This window comes from Cuculus canorus, chromosome 3 (assembly GCF_017976375.1).
Source record: "Cuculus canorus isolate bCucCan1 chromosome 3, bCucCan1.pri, whole genome shotgun sequence".
In the NCBI taxonomy this organism is placed as follows: domain Eukaryota; kingdom Metazoa; phylum Chordata; class Aves; order Cuculiformes; family Cuculidae; genus Cuculus; species Cuculus canorus.
Window position 1 is genome coordinate 58,740,622 of NC_071403.1, and position 15,846 is coordinate 58,756,467.

Below are 15,846 nucleotides of genomic sequence, written 5' to 3' on the forward strand. Positions count from 1 at the left end.
GTTCCCTTCAGAAGGGAGTCCCCTCTGATAATGACCCGTCTTTTCTTCTTAATGAAAGCTGTTATGATGGATGGCTTAGGGTGTCTTAACCTAGGGGATGTTTCTAAGCTCTGAGGCCTGCCATCCTCATTCAGGTTTGGTTGCACTTGCAGAGATTTGTATCTGTTGTGCAAGGGAACTTGGGAGGCTGAAGTTGAAACAAGCCTGGGAGCTGCTGCCATTCCTGTCCATCTCCTAAATTTCTCTCTTCAGCTGAATGGAGAGAGGATGGAGAGTCCTCAGTCACATGAGAGGCATGCTTGCCTGTAGGGTCTGAGACAGGGAGCATAAGGCATTGTTCGAGTGGTCAATCTACTGCCCACACTCCCTGCGGGTCCTCAGCTTGCTCACTTCCTCCCTGAGTTCCGTCACCAAGCAGAGGATTTCCTCCAGCTGAGCACACCTTCCACGGGTGAATTCCCCACCAGTGTCCCATACCAGTGAAGAAGGGGGAATGCCCTTCTTCTTAGCATCTGGGTGGCAGCATGCAACCGCTGGGGCTCTGTCTGGGAGACTGCATCAGTTGCAGTCTCTCTGCAGAGCTTGGAGAGGCCTTAATTTTATGCAAGTGGACACTATGGTTCCCTGCTACTTCTGGGCCTCCCATCTGCCTCAATCTAGCACTTAGCTGCAGAACTTACTGTCCCTGCCCCTGATTCTTCCCAGTCGAGCGTTGTTGCTGACTTTGCTACGTTTAAATCTACGAATGCTTCTAGAAATGCCCCCTCTGCATCAGCTGCCCATGTGAGAGCTGCCACTTCTGGGAGTCAGGATTCACCCACTCCCAACTCCCTCTTTGACACTACCAAAAAGAGCTATGCTTCTAAGGTTACCCTGGAAGCAGCAGAAAAGCACATATCACACAGTGGTGTCTGAACCTTTAACTCTTGTTCCTATACTAGATTCCATTAATCCTCAGTCTGGCTAAACTGCCCACAGATAGTTGTGAACTGAGTATTTCTACAGAAGAGATTCTCAAATTATTATTTCCTTCTGTATTGCCTTACAACAACTTATCTCTCCTGTACTCCTATCGTCATATCCCATAAGGGTAGGAGAATATGGATACAAAGACCTATGTCCTCCTCCCATGTCCTAACTTTACTTCCAACACTACAGCTCTTGTCCACCTCCAAAATACACTGTGTGGAGCTCAGTCATCTCGCTTGGTCCTTCAGAGGGCGTCATGAGGTAAATGAAAGCGGTAGATCATGGACTAAGAGCAAATAGGTTGCTACTGATGGTGCTCACATCGGCCTGGTGGCCAGCTAGTCAGCATCTGAATTAGCCCACAGGCCTTAGCTGACAGTTCCGTAAACCTTCTAAAGGATTAATTTGCAGTGTCATGAGTGAGACTCAACAAAATTGAGTTCCAGAGCTTTGACTGTCTCAGGGGCATAGACTATAATGGGATTACTGACAGGTAGGGTTACTGATAGAACATTTAGTACATTAGCAAGAATCAGAAAGTGCTCCATAACATTAGTGAGTGCTTTGTGACATTCATCTTTGGTCTCACCTTCTTATTTCTTCCCCTTTTAATGTCAGGTTGTATAGATACACAGTGAGGTCACTGGCCTGACTCCTCCATCTGCACATTTGTTTGGTAACAAAGCTCTATTCAGATACCTCCAATTTTTGAAGTTAATTTCACCAGTATAGATGGGAAAGATCAGATAGAACAAACAAGTAAGTAAATAAATCTCTTTTGTTGATGTTTTGAAGAGTATGTTAACATACAGCTAACGTCTTCAGATTAGTATGAAATGATGATTTCTCCAGCATTGCATCATGAAAATATCTGTGTTTGCTGTCATGCTCTTTCTTGTTATCTAGTGGAATATTAACTGGAGAGAAAGGACAGTTAACCTTTGCATGTCCAATTTGGCAACTAACCAATAAAATAATAGAGATGATAAAAGCTGTGGAAATTATTTATTTCTTCTCTTGTGCCAGAGAGGGGAATCAAGAGAGCAGAAACTCTCCAGAGACAGCAAAGCTGATGCTGAAAAAAAACTGTGACAGGTAAGTTTAGACAAGATGTGGGAAATTGTGGGTGGTGGAAAGGCAGAGCTGGGTATACTTCTGTATCCTAGGGACAGTGGTCTGATCTGATGCTGTGAACGGCTTTGTCCTGGTCAGGGAAGGTGACTGTCGTGAAGATGACTCTACAATTCATGAGGAAAACAAAACATGAAGGAAGATCCTAGAAAACTTCACAACAGATTAGACATCAGCTCAAACATTTTTTTAGAGCAGTCAAGAAAATAAGCCTGGACCACGCACTGAGCATTATTTTCCATGTCTGTCTCCGTATTTCCTGTATTTTTAAGTAAATAACAATAGTGTCATGCAAGCTGGTAAATTTGTTTTGTGGCAGTTGTCTCACACCTGTTCCGTACTTATGACATAATACATCCTGTGCAACCATGAAAGGCTTTTCCCCTGCATTCCCTGAAATGTCTGTACCCCCGAGCAGCGACCTATGCTGGTCTCCAAAAAGTGCTCCAGCACTGATTGCCTTGAAGGATCATCTTCACACCTGAACACTAGGGTTGAAGCTTGCCTGGGACAGGCGTAGAAGGGGCCTGGACAGGGTCTCCCTTTGTCTGTGTCTTCACTTGGGTTCCTGCCTGACTTTGTCTCTTGGGCTTATGAAGACAGGTCTTTGACGAGCTGATGGGTACTGTGATAGGCCCGGGTGCGTGTGCGCAGGGTGCTATTTAGGCTCCCCCTCCATTATTTCTCTGTGATCCTTCATGGGTGTGCACACATTTATCACGTAACCTAATACATCCCATTATCCTGGTCTCTGTTTGGAGTCCTTGACTGCCCTCTGATCAGGCACATGCTAAATTATTCAAAGGGCCAAATGGCGCGTATGACATTTCCATCGTAGAGGCAATTCTACTTTAAGTCTATTTTTGATAGATGCGTTCATAGGATGCCAAGGAATGTCCCTCCCCCCTCAGCTTTCTTTGCAGGTGCATGATCAGAGATATTTTGAGGTACATAGGGATTTATGAATAGATCGATCTTTATGAATCCATTTTAAATCTTATCAAGTCATTTTGGAGGACTAGGTTATGGATGTCTTCTCCAGACTTTTACTAAGATCAACAAAGATCATTGGAATAGTTATGGAAATCCACCTCTTCTCATTTACCACCTGAGAGCACAAATTTTAAGAGTGGTTTTTTTTGTTATTTAATTTAACAGGGAATGTATTTGAATAAGCAGATGAGTCCACCAGGCAACTTTCAGCTGGCAATGTCCTGTAGCTGTCACAGAACAGGTCACCAGCTGTTTTCTTCAAAGCTCCATGATCAGGAAAGGCTAGATCTGGAAAGGATGGGAAGTCAGAAACCTTTAGAGGCCTTGTGCTGTTTTGGACAACTATCATTAAAGTGGAGATTATTGAATCTTTTAATCTATTTTTTTTACATGTTTTTAAAAACTGCTGCTTCCCAGAAACTTTAAATGAACTGATGTGTTCCATCAGTCTCCAGGTTTAATACTTGGCAGCATCAGAAGGTCTTCTTTTAAACACGCTGCAAGGTACACTCCTCCCGTCTCTCGGCTGAGATGTCATGGCAGATGACTATATCAAAGGCTCACATTAATAAATCTTGATCTTGCTTTATTTTTGCCAAGAAATTTAACTCCCCTCAAAATCCTTCTTCATGACTTATAACTTCTAATTAGTTTTCTCCACTAATACCAAGGGAGTGTTTTTGTTTGCTACGTATGAAACATGCTTCCAATGAACAATTGGCCTCACTGCCCTTTCTGACAAAACCACACTGGAAATCCTTTCGATTTTCTCTATCAAAGTTTTTTTGACTATTCTGTTACAAGTGAAGTGTAGGGGTGAAAATCAGCTGTCCTTCCATCATGGAAATCCTATCCAATACTATGCTATTGCATAAGATGCCTTAATAATTTACATACCATTTCCCCCCTTTTTCCTTCCTTAGGGAATGCATACTCTTCCAGTCTTTTTTTTTTTTTTTTTTTTTTTCCCAACAGGTTAAAACTCCAATTAAATACATTTTATTAGCTTCAGTCCATGATAGTTTAATGCCAAGGGAAGGTAAAGAAAAAAAAAATTAAAGCAAGCTGGGTTTTTTTGCTAGGGTGTCTTGTTATCGTTGAGCTGAACTGAACTGGACAGAAGAGAACTGAACAGTTACAGAATCAGCAAAGGTGGTCTTTCATGGTACAGTAATTTTTAGCTAACATCAGTGAAGTGATGTGTTTGATGCCAACTGATTGTGCTTTGGCACAGATCTCATTCAACAAATCGGTCGAGGAAGAATCATATGTTGTCCACAGATGATGCCTGCACATAGGTAGTCTTTCAATATTGACATAGTTTTACAGAAAAAAGGAGATGAAGTGAAAATCAAAATATTTCTGTGGACTGAAGAAATAAAAATATCGGGCTAGGTCATCCTACGAGCACATCAGCATGCTCCAGGGACCAGGTTCTCCAAGAATCCCTCAGGGAGAGCAAATACCTAAAGCATACAGGTATGCACCTGCTGGTTCTCCTGCTTCCACAGGCAGCACTCAAAAGACAGAGATGGAAAAGAATGGTATTTAGATGCTTGGCATGAATATTTTTGGGAACCATTTTCTTGTTCTTTGTGACCCATCTTCTTGCCAGAGACTTGGATATTAAACGTGGGCCTAACAGAAGTTCTTCTTCTGAGTGAAGTCAGCTCATTGCCTGAAGTGCATTATAAGTGCTAATCTTTGTAGCAGAGGCCATATTATCACCAACTTAGTACTGACTGAACAACTATTAAACAATAATTGAGCTCATTAAGGAAAGAACACATATAAGAATGAGTTCTGTGTAACAACCAGAAAGCAAGAACTCTGTAGTGCAATCCGAACCATAAGCTGTGTGTGTTAATCCACGTGCTCTTCTAGGCACCAGCTGGAGGGAGCAGACAGCTGCCCTCACAGGGCAGTCCACAACTCAGTTGCTAGTGCAGCAAATATTTTCTCTCCCAATCCCAACGTGTTCGATACCATTTTGGTGAAAATGATGAGTGATATGACAAAAAAAAATTCCCAGCAGAGTAAGTACTGAAAAGAGCAGAACTACCACAGGGAAAGTGATCAATGCTGTTTAAACTCCAGCATGCGATTCACATAGTTCTATTTGATATATTTTGTTTATAAAGCCTGTGCTGTAATTACTTACAGATTTTTTTGGCATGATATTTGTAAGTTAGTTAAGCCCTTGAACCTAGAATGCAATTTCACTTTCTTGTTTTTCTTGTTTGATTATGTTCTACCTCTGTTGGTTCCAGAAGGTTCAAATTCCTTAAGGTCTTTGGCTGGAGCTGCGTATTTCTTTATGGTTTCAGAATGAGTAGTAAATCATTGCTCACAGAGTTTAAAAAAACAAACAAACCAACCCCTATTAAAAGCTAATCTGTGGCTCTTTGTCTGCAGAGCATTTCACACAGTGACGGAGCCTGTGTACAAGAGAGACAGAAGAATGGAGAAGCCCAGGCAAAAATTTAAGGATATTATAGATCAAGCATTTGCTGCTGCAAGCAAAATGCATCGTGATGAACTGCTGTTTCCGTACAAGGGGGTTCTCTACCCTGTTACTTTATGCAGTCCTGAAACATTCAGAGCCATGGAGTCCTTTGAGGCCAGAAGCGATGATATCATTTTAGCTGGATACCTTAAATCTGGTAAGTATTGTTTGCTTGCTTCATAAACAGGGTTATGCAACAATATACAAGCAGGTTTTTACTAAATACAAGTAATGTATGACAGAATATATAATGTTATATATTATGCTACATACTAGTATTCAGAAACGTCCTCAAAAATCACAACAAAGTTAATTATGAAGATTTTATATAGAGAATTTTTCAAATGATTGAAAAAAGACATCAGATTTTCTTTTCCGTAGCATGTAAATGTTCTTGTTGTCTTTGCTTTTTATAGTTATGAAATCAAGTGCACAAGTTCAAGAGAACTAATTCACATCAGGGATAGCTAGATCTCCTGTTATGGTAGGATCTGCTCACACATTTGTGTATGTAAAGTTAATAGCTTTATATATTTTCACAGAACGGAGCTTTTGGTACTTTCACATGCCATCCTGCATATTCTTTAGTTTATTTCCCACAGATGTAAACAATATCTGAAATCCTTAACTATATAAAAAATTTTTTTATAACACTATGGGAAATCTAAGGGAGATCTTTGCCAAAGCTGTGAGTTTACCCTATGTCTTTGCTTCTTCTGCCTGAAAACTCCCATTCCTGGCCCATATCAGAGCTACAGATTTGGATTAGATGTGTCAAATATCCATTTTAACGAAACCATTTGTCTCCTGCAGCAAGCAGATTCACGGTGTCTCATGGTAGATATTCACAGTTCACTGTGTTAAGTTTTTGCTCTTTAGTCACATTTTCTTTTAAAATAAACGTTATGCAGGAGAATGTAGTTATTAAGCTGTGGTGATAATGATGTAGGAACAGTATCCAGAAGTCAGGAAATGGTAAAGTAAAGATGGGAGCTCTCTCCAGGCTCATTTTTTAAGTTATGAATACATATATAATAAATATATACAGGAAATGTCACTTGAGATTTTTTTTTGCATATAGTAAAGAAAATGAGCACATACAGCAAAACTTTCGGATCTTCTGCTCCTATGCTGAAGTCCTGTGACTCATCTTTCCTCCCAAGATAATCACGTGCAGTACATCACAAAACATATGTATTATACTAGATTTTGAGGCACAAATTTACTACCCTGTCTCCCCTTATATTTGTCAAAACAAAAATTTATTACATTAATGTATGTTTTCCAATTTGAATCCTAGTGTCTCTTGTCCTTTATTAGTAAATTTACAATATTCAAGTTAAGTTACAATGTACCGAGCCATTTGAGTTGGAGAAATGTATCCTTATGAAAATCAAAGGTAAGGCTCTGCAAGGTGATTGTTCAGATAGTCAACTCTGATTGCATCATATGTAAGGAGGCCAGGCAACTCACCTGGCAGTAATACCTACCTCTTGGCTTTCTGGGCAAATCCATTTCTGACTATTCTGAAGGTTTTACAGAAATTTCTGGGTTTTTTTCCCCTTTCAGGCACAAACTGGTTGACTCAAATCTTAAATGATCTGGCAGACATATATGAGAAGAAAACACAGAATAAACAAAATACTGTGGATAATGAAGAGCTAGAAGAGTTCCCCTACTTGGAGATTGGAGATACTGAGAAATATGAGGTGGGCACAGAATACTTATGAATGTTGACAAAATTTTGTACTTCGAATACTGACTATATCTTATGTCATATATTCCCCTGTTTGATAAGAACTTTCCCACTTCTCTGTATGTGGTATCAGTCAAGTTGGATCTCGTCTGTGTTGCCAGATGCTGAAAGATAAATGGACAGTTCAGAAGGCTTTAGAGAAGCATATATTCATTAGATATGCAAGAACTGCAGAAATTCAAAATAGCGTGCTTTGTATTTAACAACAGTTTAATGAAATGTCAGTACTGAAACGCTGTCTTCTCTCTTCTACTGGCTCTTCTTCTTCACCCCTTCCCTCTCTCTCCTTGAGATCCTTCAGCTTTCACATACCCTCACCTAAAGTCCGCATCTTGCTTTTAGATTTGATCCATTGTCTAACAGAACATGTTAAATTCATTATCACTGAAGAGAATTACCAATGGATAATCTTTTTCCAATTGTTCATTCTCAGTGGCTTTTGAAGATTAGAGCTACTCAGAGCAGTCCACTGGGATCTTAGAATAACACTTGCGAAAAATAAATGCTTCTATCAGCCAATACCTATTGATAACTTTAACAAGGAAACATTTTTTCATAGAATGATGAAATGAATTCTTGTACTAACAGAACTGTCCACTTTCGTCCTTCCAATTTGTATAGAGAATGAAGAAATTACCTTCTCGGAGAGTTATAGTTACTCATCTCCGTCCTGAATACCTTCCCAGATCTATCTTCAAAAATAAAGCCAAGGTAAGTGCTGATTTTAATGTCTTGAAAGCAAACACTCCAACAGATTTTTTTTTAAAGCAAATTTAATACTTTTCTCCAATTTTCAGAATCAGGATTATACTAAAGTGTTTATACTGGCCATTGATGCGTGCTGTATTAAACACTGCCATTCATCTCACTTGACATCAGTTCATCTTTATTTCCTCAGCTCATCCTTTGTGTCAGTCCTGACAAGTGAGATCGGGGTTTAGGGATGGAACAAATCCTCCCACAGTAAAATGTATTTTGACACAGTTTCCTCTGGAAAGCATTTTATAGTGGTGTCACAGATGATGTCTTCAGTGCGTTAAGCTTCAGAAAGAAATATTTATGTGATTTTCCCCCTCTACTTAAATGATGAATGATGCTTGTATTGAGCAAAACATACTTAGATTCTGCACAATTAATCTGTAAAAGATAACTTATTCCTAGAACTCAGGAGAAAAAATCATAGAATCATGGAATCATAGAATCACCAGGTTGGAAGGGATCCACTGGGTCATTGAGTCCAACCATTCCTAACACTCCCTAAAACATGCTCCTCAGCACCTCGTCCACCCATCCCTTAAACACCTCCAGGGAAGGTGACTCAAGTACCTCCCTGGGCAGCCTATTACAGTGCCCAATGATCCTTTCCATGAAAAATGAAGAGTTTGTGACCTTTGGAAGGATGAGAAGGCAATTCAGAAGGACCACAGAGGTGTTGTGAGGTTATGCACGGTGAAAATTAGAAGGGCCAAAGCCCAATTAGAAATTAATTTGGCTACTGCCATAAAAAAACAATAATTTTTTTTCTATAAATACAGTAGCAGCGAAAGGAGCTTAATGCCTTCTTTGACTTAGTCTTTAATAGTAAGATCAGTTGTTCTCCAGTTACCCCACTCACTGAGCTGGAAGACAGGGATAGGGAGCACAATAAAGCCCTCATAATCCCAGGGAAAATGGTTAGCAACCTGCTACACTGCTTAGACAAGAACAAGTCTGTGGGGCTGGATGGGATTCTCAAAGGGTATTGAGGGTACTGACAGAAGTCCTCACCAAGTCACTTCCCATCATTTATCAGCAGTCCCAGCTAACTGAGGAGGTCCCAGCTGGCTGGAGACTGGCAAGTGTGGTGCCCATCTATAGGAAGGCCTGGAAGGAGGATCTGGGGAACTACAACACTGTCAGGCTGACCTCAGTACCAGGCAAGGTTATGGAGCAGTTCGTCTTGAATGCCATCATGTGGACAACCAGGCAATAAGGGCCAATCAGCATGGATTTAGGATATTGACCAACCTGATCTCCGTCCATGACAAGGTGACTGGCTTAGTGGATGAGAGAAAGGCTGCAGATGTTGTCTACCTAGACTTCAGTAAAGCCTTTGACACTGTTCCCCACAGCATTCTAGAAAGATTGGCTGCTCATGGCTTGGATGGGCGTACTCTTTGCTCTTAAAAACCTGGCTGAATAGCCAGGCCCAAAAAGTTGTTGTGGTGTATGGAGTTAAATCCCCATGGTGGCCAGACACAATTGGTGTTCCCCAGGTCTTAGTACTGGGGCCAGTTCTGTTTTGGATCCTTGCCAATGATATGGAGAGGAAGGTTGAGTACACCCTCGGTAAGTTTGCAGATGACACCAAGTTGTGCGGGAGTGTTGATCTGCTTATGGGTAGGAAGGTACTACAGAGGGATCTGGAAGGGATGGATCTGTGAGCAAGGCCAGTTGTTTGAGATTCAACAAGGTTAAGTGTCAGGTCCTCCACTTAGGTCACAATAACCCCATGCAACACTATAGGCTAAGTTAACAGTTGGACTTGATGATCTTAAAGGTATTTTCTATAATTGTGTGATTTGAATAATTATAGACAATCATCTTCACAAGACAATGAAGCAAAGTGAAATACTTGACCTTTTCAATTCACAATGAAATTGCTTCTCTTACAAGCAGTATATGAGAAGATAGAAATTTCCCAAGCTGCAATTATAAAGTAGGTTATCGTTTTCTTCATATAACAGCCTGTTATATTTTTTCTAGAAATAAAATGTTTTTTTTTCCTTAGATTTTGTTGCTGATTCGCAATCCAAAAGATGTAGCTACATCGTTTTACTATTTTAGCAATGGCGTGCCTACTCTTCCCTCCTATGAGACCTGGGATGATTTCTTCGAAGCTTTCATGACAAAGAAAAGTACAGTACATTCTTCTGTTTGTGTCCTTGTCTATTGTGTCCATTTGTGTCCTTGTCCTTGTGTCCACTGTTCACTGTTTTGCCCTTATCTAAAAACCTTGCACTTTGTAAAACAACTTCACTTGGATTTTTTGGTTTACAGTACAAAAGCAGAGATTAAAGGCCAAAAGATAGAAATTTGAACTGAAACTTACAATACTTGTCTTACTGCCTGAGGATAAACCCTCATCAAAACTTCACTTCCACAACCTGCTTTAGTTTGGAAAAACTGCTATTTTCTTTAGAAGAAACAATTCCGCCTTCCTTCTGTCTTGGATCCCCTCTCCCCTCCTTTCCAATGTCCATCATGTGGCCATGCAAGCGTCTAACACCTACGTACCATTTCCTCTAGACCAGAGGAATGTTTTGGACTAAGTCAGTGCATTAAAAAAGAAAGAAAGAAAGTAATCCCACTAATTTAAAATTGCCTCAATTCTTCAGTTTGGCATATCACACGGCCAGCAGAAGGGAGGGTTAAACAAGGTTTTAAACTAGATTAAGGGAGTCTGCAAGATGCCTTTTGTACTGATAGCTGTACTGATAGTGGATTCGCATCTGTCATAAAATACTAACAAGTTTTACTGTACAGACTTGCAAATTGTATCATATGCCTGAGATGTGCATGTGCCAGAACAGCATAGAGCAAAATCCCATAATTCCCACAGAAGGGTGTAAACTCTGGCATGTGCGTGATTAATAATGCCCATTCCTTAGGAATCAACTGAAGGAGTAAAAACTGGTTTATTTCATAATAAAGTTGTCTAAATAGCTTGTCTAAACTTCATTTATGCTTCATCTTAGTATTCTTTTGTATTATTTAGTGGCCTGGGGGTGCTACTTTCAATACCTTTCCGAATGGAACAAATACGCTGATGATGAAAATGTTATGGCAGTAACTTACGAAGAGCTAAAAGAGGTGGGGTCACCAACAGTTACAAATATTTCACACTTCAAAGAGCACTTAATTATTATATTGTATATTGCATATTGTAGATCATTTATTATATTAGATATTTCACATTCAAAGAGCAATTATTCATTATATTGTTGTAATGTATTCAGACTGTGATTCTTTATGAGATAGATTCTTGTTTTAAGGGAAGGAAAGGTGAAATGCAAACTCAAAAGCCTTTTTAAAATTTTGATTGTGAAAAAGTTTTTTGTTTTCTCTTTAGCTGTGATATAAACTTAACTTAAATCACTGTAAATCAAAATCCCCAGTAATATTTTTAGGGGAAGTGTTTATATATTCAACAGTGTAGATTTTGATCCACTGTAAATCACGTACAGTCCTTTGTAATCTATAGGAAGACGGGCCATCTCGCCTGTGAAATAGTCATGGAGAAGAGAAACACTAGGAACCACTCCAGTCTTGTTGAACTATGTGAATATTGTGCAACTGTAGCCAGAAGAGAGACGTAGAGAAGCGCTTCAGACCTTGGAAAGCAGTGAAATTTATTCATGTGGTATGCTACATTCCTCTTTTCAGAATCGGGTCGTAGGTGTGAAAAACATAGCTGCTTTCCTTGGGATTTCAATGACCGAGGCAGAACTTCAGAGTGTGGTAGAAAGAAGCAGCTTCCAGTCAATGAAGAAGCACTCAGAGAAGACCCATGGGACATTTGGCGAAGTTCTCTTTCGCAAAGGTAGGAAGCTTCAAGAGGTCCAGAGGTAGAATTGTCACACTCTCAAGAACATAGGCCACCCATCCTTTGCTTCATTTTTGCAGACATCTGAACATTAGAGATTAGTATCAAGCAGGTTATCACTGTCATGTTTCAGAAGACTAGTCAAGGAGAAGCAGTGAGGAAGAGATCCAGGCTATGGACAGCAGAGAAGAGTTAATCACACAGAGGGAATTTTAGAGGCTACTTTTGCAGTGTAGCGGAGAAGACACGGACAAGAGAGGGCTGACCTGGCTGTCAGAATCTATCTCTGTATTTTACATTAAGGAAGCCAGTGGATAAAAACCTCAGGCTGCCAAGGGAGCAGGAACCCAGATCTGTGTCCTGCCACACGGTTCTTAAGATTTTGTGTTCTTCTGTCTCGCCAGTCATAAGTGACTGGAGTATAAAGGAACAGGCAACCAGGACTTTAGGCTGCTTTTCTTGGACACAGTCACCTGAAAAGGAGCAAGTACAGAGTTAATTCCTTTATCCTCGTTCCTTTGCAACATGGCAGTTTCACATAGCTGTAGCTCCACTGACTTCACAGAATTAGATCAGTGTGAAGATTAGTTAAGTTTGATCTTGAAAAATGGACCATCTACATTTAGTGTACAATGGAACAAGAATGACAAATCTATAGAACAAAAAATAATCAATTTTCTTGTTTATCAAGTGTTTCTCTGCTTCTTTGAAGGTGGTGTAAGTGACTGGAAGAATCATTTCAGTGAAGATCAGAATGAGAAAATGGATAAAGCATTTGAAGAACATATGAGAGGAACTAAACTGGGAACAAAGCTAAAGTATGAAGTGTATTGTAAAGCCTGAAAAGTAATGAATTATGGTTACAGCTCAAGCTTTCCAATGCACTCTCACATCATCTGACTACTCTATACTAGGAAACTAGATCAAATGATCCAAACACCTTAGAATTACTGTAGGAAACACATTGCAGTGACCTATACAGTAACAATCACAGAATCATAGAATCATAGGTTGGAAGAGACCTCCAGGATCATCAAGTCCAACGATTCCTAACAATCCCTAAACCATGCCCCTCAGCACCTCATCCACCCATCCCTCAAACACCTCCAGGGAAGGTGACTCAACCACCTCCCTGGGCAGCCTCTGCCAGTGCCCAATGACCCTTGCTGTGAAAAATTTTTTCCTGAACATCCAGGATGGAGCATCCCCTGACGGAGCTTGAGGCCAATCCCTCTTGTCCTCTCCTCTGTGTTTTTCTGTTTTAAAGGTGAGATATTTGGCTTGCTCTGGATACAATAATTAGCTCAGTAAGATAGCAACTAACCATGTTCAGATCAACGTAACAGCCCTGTTTCATTAGCTGTCACCTGGAAGGAAATGCCCCTTTTCTCTTTCTAATCAAACTCATTATTTCCAGACTATTTGTAATTATTTAGTATGTGGAATTTTGTTTGGTTGGTTGTTTGTTTTCAAATCATTTCAAATCAAGCAACATTTTCACAGAAAACATCACTAGCAAAAAACACGGTTCTGACACAACCTAATTAATGACAAAGGATATCTTCCCTGTGATTTCAGCATAAACTGGATCAAGGCTACAAGAAGGAGAATGAGGATCAGACTTCTCAGGGATTTTAGTGAAAGCAGAATTTCAAAGCAGATTTTACATTACAACGTGTTGCTAATAGGCAAGATCCACTCAGTGCTTTTATAGAAGCACAGAGTAGCCCAGGTTGGAAGGACCTCAAAGAACCATCTGGTTCAACCTTTCTTGGGAAGATAGGATAATTGCATCTTGGAAACTTATCATTATGGTGAATTTACCACATTCCTAGGCAGATGGTTCCGGTAAATAATTGTTCTCATTGTAAAGGCTTTATTTCTTATAATCAGATGAAACCTCTCCAGGCACAACTTGTTCCCATTGCTCCCTGTCTTCTCTATGTGGCTTCTTGTAAACAGAGAGCCTCTGTCCTCTTTGTAGCTGCCCTTGAAGTACTGGAATACTGTGATAAGCTCCTCCCTGAATCTTCTTCTTTTCATTGCCCTTGTTTGAATGCCCTCTAATCTGAATTGTGGTGACCAGAACTGGGCACAGTTCTGCAGATGTGGTCTGACAAGTGTTGTGTGTAGCCATCCTAAAAATTGCAGACAGTTTTCCTTCTAATACATAAACTTGTATAAATCTTGTTTCTAGCTGGATAAAGGTTAATAAAAAGCAACATCATTAATTTAATGTCTTGTGTTTGAAATGAATTCTAAATCTATACACCTACATGCCACTTTTAAGAAGTGATTTTTTTTCTAGTCATAAATTAGGAAAAGAAAATGTGGTGAGTATAGAAAATGATGTTTCTCACCACTAATGTCAGTGGAGTGCTCCAACCACAAACTACACTTTGCATTACCTCTGTTCATTCTTGATATTCATATGTGCCTACAGCTAAGCTTTAACTTAAATTAATACTTAAATATTGAAATAGATTAATTTCCATAAGCAGAAATTCTCTGAAACTGAAGATGCCAAACCTTGCTGATGTTGGGTCTGCTGAGAAAATGGGACTTTACTATATTCAGCTGTTTTGTACCCAGAGTGGTATTTGGCACTGTCTGTGGACACAGTATTCCAGAGCTGTCTTGGGACCAACTGCAGTTCAGCCACATGTTCCAGAAAAACAGCAAAATAAAGTTTTGAAAATATAGTTGAAATAAAAACAGGAAAAAATCACAACCGATTTATAGATCACAGATAAGAAGTGAAAATAAAAGATACATTAGGAAAGAATAAAGTATTCAATGACTGCTTCATTCTTGTAGAGCTGGTTAACCGTGCCTGAAGATTCAAAGCTTCACAAAGAAATAGCAATGCTAGAAATAATACTTCAATATTTAGAAAAGTTGAATGGATTCAAAAGCAGAGCCTCTGAAAGTCCTGACACAAACCATTTTTGAACAACTAGAAATCATCTGTAAGAACCCAGAGAGGTACCAGATGCCTGGAGGAGGACATACGTAATAGCCATGTTTGAAAATTTGAGAAAGAAGAAGCAAAATGGAGCAGCCGCCTTAACTCAATACCTGAAAATTTACCAGCCAAATTGACCAAGCAATCAACGATCAAACATTTTGACCATAATAAGGTGGTAAATACAAACATTGTCAAAGCTGTTTGTGTTTCTTCTTTAAGAGATGACTTGAATAAGGCATAGACAGAAGGCATACCATGAGAGAGGTTCTGAAATTATATGATTCCAGGTTTTGAATCAGGCAGTACTCCACAAAGTCTGACTTTCTTATGTGATATATTTTCCCAGTTAGATCTACACCAGATTTTAGAGTCACATCCCACATTCTCACTGGCTGAATCCTGTTGCAATTTCAGGCAGCTTTTGGGTTTTTAGACACCAATACAGCACAGGAGCCTTGGCTTGCAATGAGGCTTTCTAGGCACACTGAGCTTTGAGAAGTAAATGTGAGGAGCATGTTTACTTTAGTTAACAAGGGGAAATTGTTATCTTCAATAACTGCTGCCCTTGGAGTCTTATCAGATGAGAGGTCGTATAGGTAGTTGTTATTGAGTCCGGGAACAATGTCTCTGTAGGCTGGCTGCTACACTGCTCACAAAGGAAACACAAGCTCTGTTGGTAATTTCTCACATAATACTATATTGCCACTACTCTGTTGAACTAATTAGATAAAAACTACTTGGAGAAGACCTAAACTAAACTGTAAACATGCCCTTGCTGACCTGATGGACCATGACCTGTTTCTGACATTTATCCTCTCCGGTGTCTTCCCAGGGCTATGGATTTAGATTCTTGCTGCCCTTAGAATCTCACCCTGAAGGACAGGGCTATTCAGAGAAGTTACACTTGGGTATTTTGGGAGACCAGAAAAATAATTTTG

At 39.8% G+C, this 15,846-nt stretch overlaps 1 protein-coding gene across 1 annotated transcript; it reads left to right on the top strand.

The window, feature by feature from the left end:
• Window positions 1–5,486: 5,486 nt before the first annotated feature.
• Window positions 5,487–14,176, top strand: LOC128851885 (sulfotransferase 6B1-like). Its single transcript, XM_054064020.1, has 7 exons — window positions 5,487–5,756; window positions 7,169–7,308; window positions 7,977–8,066; window positions 10,126–10,252; window positions 11,113–11,207; window positions 11,781–11,937; window positions 12,653–14,176. The coding sequence occupies exons 1-7, from the start codon at window positions 5,555–5,557 to the stop codon at window positions 12,781–12,783; spliced, it is 942 nt and encodes a 313-aa protein (XP_053919995.1). The 5' UTR covers window positions 5,487–5,554; the 3' UTR covers window positions 12,784–14,176.
• Window positions 14,177–15,846: the final 1,670 nt, after the last annotated feature.

Excerpts from the sequence above, each read along its gene's own strand:
- LOC128851885 (XM_054064020.1), top strand. The coding sequence starts at position 5,555 with ATGGAGAAGCCCAGGCAAAAATTTAAGGATATTATAGATCAAGCATTT. Across the intron at positions 5,757-7,168 it reads AGCTGGATACCTTAAATCTG|GCACAAACTGGTTGACTCAA; the intron begins GTAAGTATTGTT and ends TTCCCCTTTCAG. Across the intron at positions 11,208-11,780 it reads CTTACGAAGAGCTAAAAGAG|AATCGGGTCGTAGGTGTGAA; the intron begins GTGGGGTCACCA and ends TCCTCTTTTCAG.